Source organism: Carya illinoinensis, chromosome 3 (assembly GCF_018687715.1).
Source record: "Carya illinoinensis cultivar Pawnee chromosome 3, C.illinoinensisPawnee_v1, whole genome shotgun sequence".
NCBI lineage: Eukaryota > Viridiplantae > Streptophyta > Magnoliopsida > Fagales > Juglandaceae > Carya > Carya illinoinensis.
The window spans coordinates 10,350,584-10,359,078 of NC_056754.1; the positions used below are offsets into that span (position 1 = coordinate 10,350,584).

The window sequence follows — 8,495 nt, forward strand, 5'->3', positions numbered from 1 at the left end:
TTTGAGGTTTTGTGTTTTATCTTTGCTAGAAAAATTAATTAAATGATTAGATAAAACGTAAACTTCCAAAAATCTCAGAACATGGGCCATTATACGTAGCCTGCTAGTCCTGACTCCTGAACTCGAGAAGAAGCCCAAGACCAAGTCAAACATTTTCTGGTCAGGAGGACTTGGGCCTCAGCTGGTAAACAACGAAGATATTTTCTGCAAAAAGGTTGGCACCAAGACAAACAGCACGTGGTTTACGATTCCAAGTTAGTAACGGTCACTAAAACACGTGGCTTGCTACCATTCGTGAGTTCTTCTGAGATTTGTTGCGTGATTAATATCCCGCAATTTGCATTCGAAACCTTTCTGAAAGTATTATTTGCAATACGGACCCTCACCATTCGAAACCTATTCATATGCTGTTTGGAAAGGCATATCTTTTAAAAAAATAATTCCAAAAATTACTTGTAATTTTTAAACAGCATTTTTGGAAGTTTTTTTGTAGATTATTTCTCAAACTAATTAAATTTGTCATTGTTTCAATTATTAAGATTTTAATTTCAAAACCATTTTGGATAACAATCTAATTGTTAATTAAAGCTGCAGTTTATTTTCTCAGATGGTGGGGCTCGAAAAAAAATATAAACCAAACATAAATAATTTTTTAACATTTTTTATTATATATTACAATATTGGACATGACATATCTTTTTATAGCTATTTATTTATTTATTTTTAAATGAAGTTAATATAAGAAATAAAAAATATGACTCCTTTTAAGAATGGACTTAGAAAGAATTCTATTTTTAAACAAGTGTACAGAGCATGTTTAATAAAATATTTGCGTGATATATTTTATTTTAAAAAATTAATTTTAAAATTTAAATTTTATAAATAATATATTTTAAAATAAATCAAAACATAATGATTATGAGTAAAAAGGTCGCTCAAAAAAGCGCAAATGGGTGGGTCCACTGGAATAAACTTTCCGGACATTGGTCCCCTCTTACAAATACTAGAAAGTATAGGGCCCATTTAACAATCTCGCAACGTTGTTTCGTTTCGTCTGTATACTTTCATTACACGCAGGCTATCTTTTTCAGGCAATCGAAAAATAATTATCGGAATCCTCTCTCCTTTAGGGTTTTGTATAACAATTCTCAATTTCTTCTGACTGTTTTCCGGTCACTGCCTTCGAAAGGTACAGGAAGAATCTCAAACCCTTTTATCTGCTCTATCCCAAACGTTAATTTCTTTTTTCTGTTTGAATTTTCCCTTTGTTCCGTTTGGTTCCCGATGAATTAAGACAGAACAGAGAAGAATTTGGGCTTATTCAGGGAATTTTTAAGGGCTTTACGTTCTAACTTTCTTTTCTTACAGTTTCACGGAAACCAAACGATACGTTAACGGTCTGATCCGAGATTGTCGTTTGTTATCTTGTAGATCTAATATTTTTCTAACTTAAACTGTTTTAGAATTGGGTTATTCTGGCTCTAATATAGTTTTTTGGTTGTTATCTAAGTTTCATATGATTTTCTCGCTTATATTTTGGAACGATTGTAATGTGAACATTTTGGCGAATATTTTCTTTTCGGGTATGGCTTGAATATGGTATATGATTATGAATTTTGTAGAATATGATGTTGAAGTTACTGGCACATAGCTGAGTTGGTTGTTGTTTTGTGTCTTTTTCTGAATATTGGTTTTGTTATCGATCTATTGGTTAATGGGCCTTTGTGTTTCTTTATTCGAGGATTTTGTTGAATATTACTCGTGCTGTTGCTGTAATGGTTGATGGCTTTTCTGTTTTTGTTATGTGGATTTTTGGGGTTTCATCATCTTTGTAAATGACTTGTAATCTTATTCCTTTTTATTGGGTTATTAATAGATGCACTGTTTATGTTAGCATGAAACTAGGGAAATGCACATAATGCCTCTTTGGTCAGTGTTGGGTTTCGTTTCCTCAAGTTAATTTTCTTTAAAAAGAATCCCCAGAACGATGCGATATCATTCACATCCAATCCACACTAATTTTGGGGTATGGAATGCGTTCAATGACTCCTCTAATGTGTTTATACTCTTTATATATTTCTCTCAATAATTATATTTACTCGCTCTTAGTTCATTATTGGTTTGATAGTGTGGTCATCAGTAGGAGATTATAAACATTTGAGGTTCTTAACTATTGATAGGTGGGGTTTGTTGGTTTCCTGTGTTGAATAAGTGGTTATGAGAAGCTTGACTTGTAATTTGGGTCATCCTTTGCCGAAAAATGCCATTACCCTGATTTTAGTTCCATTGGAATTTTCTTGGCTGAAAAAAGCCATGATGTCTAATCAGATGCAGTTATAAACTTATAGACTTTATCCTGTTATAAGCATATCATATATTAGTTGACTTGCATTTTACAAAGAAGTTGTGTGTGGACAATATTCCTTGGGTTTTTATGCTGCGGTTGCACTTACTTTTATGAGGCTGCACTAATTGCAGTTGCTTTGACCCAGTTTCTTCTTGCTTTTTCCGAGATATATTCAGCATATATTTATATATATGAAATTTTCTGTCTCATAATGTGGCCAGGAAAAAATGAGGCCAATCTTCTGTGGAAATTTTGAGTATGACGCTCGACCGTCTGATCTGGAACGGCTTTTCAGTAGATATGGGAACGTTGAGAGGGTGGATATGAAGTCTGGTAAGAACTTTTGTTTTGCCCATCTACAATTTGGTCTTTTATGAATTCAAATCTACCATATTTCTCTGTTCTCTCTTTCTATCTGGCTAATCGTTAAGGCTTTGGTATATGAGAAGACTTGGAGGCTGAGCTCCTCAAAGTGCCAGGATATTAGTTTGAAACTGTTCATTTAGCTTAGGGAATAATCCATTAGTAAAGGTTTAGCATTTATGGGATCAAACTTTTAAGAGAATTATCTCAGAAAGTGGTTGAGGGATTGGAAGTTTTGCGAGTTAGCAAGTTTCATGCATGTGTTATAATTAATAACATAAATAAGAATACTGGTAACTTAATTAGGCATATTATCCAATTGGACTTAGTTACACTAAGAAAGAGAGAGGAAATGTGGTGCAAATTGGGAAATTATGGAGGATGAGGTGTGCTGCTGCCTAACGGTAGATTTAGGAGTCGAGGATTGGGTAATTGCAATATTTGAATGTCCCACACAATTTCACTTGTAGTAAGGTAATCATTTGAGCTTCTTGTTTAAAGGCTTTGCTTTGTTTGAAAATAAATTGCTTGATTATCTTTTTGAGGTGAACATAAAACCCACGTAAATTTAGAAAAAAAAAAAAGTACTTTTATGTCTGTAACCTGCAATGGTGTGATGTATTAAATAAAATACACACAATCATACAAAAAATGCCTGCACTCTAGGCATGGGATCCTCCACCGGCAAGGCAACTCAGCAGTAGCAAACCTATCCACAGAGGTGGCAGCTTCCTAGCACACTCATAGCTTGCCAGTATGACTGTAACATCAGTCACAATCCGTGACTCAGCGACTGCTTTCTTCCTTTGTGGAGTTATATTGGGGGTTCAGGATATGTTTAAGAAAAACATTTTTTTGAGGCATCGACCCCCATATTCAACATTTTCTTTGGCGCAGGATTATCTTGGCATGTCCCCCATTCTTCCTGGCTAACGGATGGGCTCTTCAGAAATCTGATCCCTGCCTGTGACAAGCTTCTTCTTCTTGTTTTCAAGAAGAGTCACTCTGATCCTCAATGGACTACCTTCCCACGTTTCCCTCAGTCACAATTGCCTTTCATCCCTCATGAATTTTGCCCAGCCTTCAATTTCAGACATGTTTCTACCTAGAAACATTGCCAACCTCACAGCAGAGGCAGCAGAATAGATGGAGAAGGCACTCTTTTCATTGACCTACTATGAGACATCCACTTTTGGAATGTTGTTCCTTGACACCACTTAGTTCATCACACAAGGTCTGTTACTAATTTTGCTGGTCACTTAGTTTATAGAATTAACGGAGGTTACCAACATCTTTACTTCAGGTTAGATTTTCAGTTGAAGGGGGGAAATGCCGTCATGTTGAAGAATCCTTTAACGGGAGGATTCTAGGTTTACATACCTATTTTCAGCCTCAATTTTATTTTATTAATTTGGTTCTTTTTTTCATGGGTTTTTAGGATTTGCTTTTATTTATATGGAGGAGGAGAGAGATGCTGATGATGCTATTCGGAGACTTGACCGAACAGAATTTGGTCGAAAGGGACGCAGGCTTCGTGTTGAATGGACAAAAGTAACATATCTACATCATTGCTTAGGTTCATAATTTTTGTTCCAGCTCTGTTTTGTTATGCCTGAGCCCTTTAACATATGTGTTGCAGCATGAACGTGGCATTAGAAGGCCTGGAGGTTCCAAAAGATCTTCAGCTAGTACGAAACCTTCAAAGACTTTGTTTGTTATAAATTTTGATACACACTATACAAGGACTAGGGACTTGGAGAGGCACTTTGAACCATATGGAAAGATAGTGAGTGTGAGGATTAGAAGGAACTTTGCATTTGTGCAGTATGAATCACAGGATGATGCCACAAAAGCATTGGATGCGACAAACATGAGGTATAACTTACACTTTAAAACATATTTAATTTTTGAGGAAAGGCCCTTAGACACACCTTTCATGCTGGTGAATGGCGGGTTAAAATGTGGTAGGGTTGTTCTAGGGTTTGATTTTGCATGTTACTAAATGCATTCATCTTGGCGTTCTTAACATTTTACGCTCATGTTGTTGGTTATGATGATGATGATTGTGTTCTAATGCTGGCATGCAGCAAATTGCTGGATCGAGTTATTTCAGTGGAATATGCAGTCCGGGATGATGATGATGAAAGGAGAAATGGGCATAGCCCTGATAGATTTCGTGATAGGTCATTGGATAGAAGTCGTGATAGAAGGCGATCCCCTAGCCCATATCGAAGAGAGAGGGGTAGCCCTGATTATGGGCGGGGTTCTAGTCCCTCTAGGAAAGAGAGAGGCAGCCCTGATTATGGTCGTGATTGCAGTCCAAGTCCCTATCGAAGAGAGAGGGGTAGTCCTGAGTATGGTCGTGCACGCAGTCGTAGTCCTCAAAGAGAGAGGGTTGGTCGCGATCATCGCTGCAGTGCCAGCCATAGTCCCTACCAAACAGAAAGGGTGACTGCTGATATTGGTCATGGTGCCAGTCGCAGTCCTTACACAAGAGAGAGGGCAAGTGCTGACCATGGTCGTGGCCCTGGTTGCAGCCCTTATGGAAGAGAGAGGGCAAGCCCTGGCAATGGTCGTGGCCCTGGTCGCAGCCCTTATGGAAGAGAGAAGGCAAGCCCTGACAATGGTCATGGCCCCAGCTGCAGTCCTTATGGGAGAGAGAGGGCTAGTCCTGAAAATGGTCGCGGCCCCAGCCGTAGTCCATATGGAAGAGAGAAGGCTAACCCTGACAGTATTCATGAAGTCAGCCCAATACTTGAACCTAGAGAGGATAGTCCCAATTATGGTGGTGGTCCAAATACCCCCGTGCATGAGAGATATCAAAGGTAAGCGTTGTTGTCATTTTCTGTGTCTTTTCTACCCTGCTCTCTTTGCTATAGTATGAACATAGTGGAGTTATGTTGTTGTTTTTATTATTTCTATATTCTTTTGATAATGCAGTCAATCACCAGCAACAGAGTGATCTAGATCGTAGTATACAAGAACTTCAATTGGTTGCTCTGATTTGTTGCCGTGGAGTTTGTTCCACTTTGCCTCTTTCAGTGACAACAATCGTGGAGTTAGGGCCTCTTCCAGTAATATCCTTATGAGCTTGTGATGTAGGACCTAGTCGGTCATTATTCTCTTAGTTTTAAAATTTTCTCGTGCTTTGATTTATGCTCGAATTTTTATGGACAGTTTGGACGAGACTACTGTATACAAAACCTCTTATCCATGTTGAACTTGGTCTATTTTCTGTTATTGTTTAGTACTTCGAATCAGAATAATTGTTGTTTCTCGTGGAAACTGATGATTGTGTACCCTTATTTTGTGATAATGATGACTGTCCACCACTTTGTAAATTTTGCTGTTACATCTTATAGAAGTAATATGTGGGGTTGGATAACATGTTTAAGCGTTCATGGGAGTACCGTTCTTTTTAAAATGTAAAGACTGGTTTTGTCTTTTCAGAACTCAGAAGACCAAAGACTGGGTTCTGTGCGCTTCTTTGCTTGCAACCATTGTTGGTACTCAGAAGATTTTGTTCCGAGATCGAGAACATAAATTTGGCATATTTAGGATCCTGAGACTGAATCCTTCGGTATTAGATTGTATCTACTGAAGAGAAGACACTGAATCTCATTTTGTTATCGCTTTTTCTTCATGAGATTTTTAGTCAACCTGAACCTCTATATGCAAAGTTAGTCCGCATAAACAATGTGCCGTTCTTACCGTGGCCAGAGAGCATTGTTTTTCAATTGTGCTGGTGTTACTTAAGGCACAAAAAGATAGATTCTCATTTGAAGAAAAAAAAAAAAAGATAGATTCTATGGCTGAGACGGGACTCTCTGCGTGCATCTTCACTTGCTGATCCTTTTTAGTTTACCCCTCAAAGAAGTAGCCCGTTTGGATTGCTCCCTTCCCTAAGTTAAGTTTAGTTGGGCTGGATTCTATATATCAAAGCATGGACTTATTGTGACATAATGGGTCTTAAGCCCATTTAAAACACAAGTAGAGCAAACCTGACCGACATCGGGGGACATGAGAGTCAATAACCATCATCATCAATAGCATATTTTAGAGCGTTTTTCATAAGGAGGTCCGGCTAAATTGGGGCATGTATTTTAGCGTGTTGAATGAGTCTGAACCTCACCACAAACAAAGTAGAAGAGGCCGGGTTTAGAATGAGTCGTCCACAATATCAGATCTAGAAGCTTTTCAGTAAACAACCAAACTTCAACGCCATTGACTTGAGTTGACTTGAAAGTGATGAAGTGGGTGTAGTAAGTACTTGGGGTAAGCAACATCTGCAGAGTTTCTCTTCATCTCCGTGTTGATTCGATTGTATGCGCACTTCCTTTTTTCCTGTTTTGTTTGCTTTCTTTTTTTCTTTTTCTTTTTTTTAAACTCAGCGGCAAGCACGACGTCACCACAGTTATCAGCAAAGAACAAAATTCAGGATTCGGCCTAGCCGAGAGAGGCCTTATGTGCTTTTTGGACCACCTGCACTTGCGGTCAGAATTTTGGACCAATTGTTTATGGGATTTGGATATTTACAATACTTCAGAATATTTGTGAATATTAATAAAATAATTTAAATTAAAATATTTTATTATATTTTTAAAAAATAAGAAAAAAAATTGAATACAAATATTATAAAATAAAAAAATTATTTGTTTTAACGTTATTTTTATTTTGATATTTGAAAATTTTTAAATTACTTTTTGTATTTTATTCATAGAGTTTGAAAAAATTATAATGATTAGTTAGTGATTAGAAGAAAAAGTTTAGAATTTGAAATTGAGAATATTTTGTGTTTAAGTGATATTTAAAAATAAAATATTTAAGAATATTTGAAAATACTTGTACTCCCAAACACACCAAATATAAATTCTCTCTTATCCCACCAAAAAAGTGAAAAAAAAAAAAAGTTTGGTTGACTTGTATATCAAGTTGTCTGAATATACATACATTTAGATGTGTTTTTACTTTATTTTGTGTTGAACTAAGGTTTCCTTTTCTTTTTTTCTTTTCTTTTTTTAATAATGATACATGTACGATCTTTTCTACAATTTTTTTATATAATTATATTTTAAATTGAGGGTATTTTTATAAAACAATATTATTTTTATAAATTATTTTATAAAAATGCTCCTAGTTAAAAACAAAGTTGTATAAAGAATTGTGAAAATTACATGTGTATCATTTCTTTTATTTTTTCAATGCAATATGATTTGAGCCAACCCCCTGTTAAAACATGTTCACTTATCACATAGCCAAGACAACATCTAGGAATGTAGAAATTGAACATATTTGATAGGGGTGTTGGCCAAGTATTCGTACATGGCTCGGCTGAGCTTCACCTGGGCCTGCACCAGCCCCTAAGAAAAAGGCTGGAGCAGGTGCTAGGTGGGGCACTACCCTGCCCGAATTTCACCCACTCCCATCTTTCCCTCGAAACCCTCTCAGCTCTCTTTCTCTCAACTCTCGGTCACCGTCTCTCCTCTTTGACTCTCTATCATTACAAGAAAAATAAATTTTTCATCAAAATTTAGTAATTAAAATGATTATTTCTTACAAAAATTATAAAACATAATTTTTTTATCACTAAATTTTAATCACAAAAATTCGTTTCTCAGACTCTCTCTTCTCCATCTTTTTTTGTCTCTTATCCATCTTTGTCTCACCCTCTCTTCTCTGTCTCTAATCTTGCTGTCATTGTTGTTGCTCTTTCTTCTTTGTCTCTCATCACTTTCTCTATCTCACTCTCTCTTCTCCATCCTTGTCTTACTCACTCTTCTAAGCT

General features: G+C 36.5%; 1 protein-coding gene across 2 annotated transcripts; it reads left to right on the forward strand.

Moving 5' to 3' along the window:
• Nucleotides 1-1,030: 1,030 nt before the first annotated feature.
• Nucleotides 1,031-6,051, forward strand: LOC122303199 (serine/arginine-rich splicing factor RS40-like). 2 transcript variants are annotated; one of them, XM_043114839.1, is made up of 7 exons: nucleotides 1,090-1,189; nucleotides 2,569-2,680; nucleotides 3,608-3,944; nucleotides 4,149-4,261; nucleotides 4,350-4,585; nucleotides 4,798-5,535; nucleotides 5,651-6,051. In XM_043114839.1, exons 4-7 carry the CDS (start codon nucleotides 4,166-4,168, stop codon nucleotides 5,670-5,672), a joined length of 1,092 nt encoding a protein of 363 aa, XP_042970773.1. In that variant the 5' UTR covers nucleotides 1,090-1,189; nucleotides 2,569-2,680; nucleotides 3,608-3,944; nucleotides 4,149-4,165; the 3' UTR covers nucleotides 5,673-6,051. The 2 variants fall into 2 exon arrangements, with proteins under 2 accessions (XP_042970772.1, XP_042970773.1); XM_043114838.1 differs by lacking the exon at nucleotides 3,608-3,944 and having other exon boundaries at nucleotides 1,031-1,189.
• Nucleotides 6,052-8,495: the final 2,444 nt, after the last annotated feature.

Bases quoted from the DNA above. Each gene is read 5' to 3' on its own strand.
- LOC122303199 (XM_043114838.1), top strand. From the start codon at position 2,575: ATGAGGCCAATCTTCTGTGGAAATTTTGAGTATGACGCTCGACCGTCT. The intron at 4,586-4,797 runs GTATAACTTACA...GCTGGCATGCAG, and splicing joins TTGGATGCGACAAACATGAG to CAAATTGCTGGATCGAGTTA. The intron at 5,536-5,650 runs GTAAGCGTTGTT...TTGATAATGCAG, and splicing joins GTGCATGAGAGATATCAAAG to TCAATCACCAGCAACAGAGT.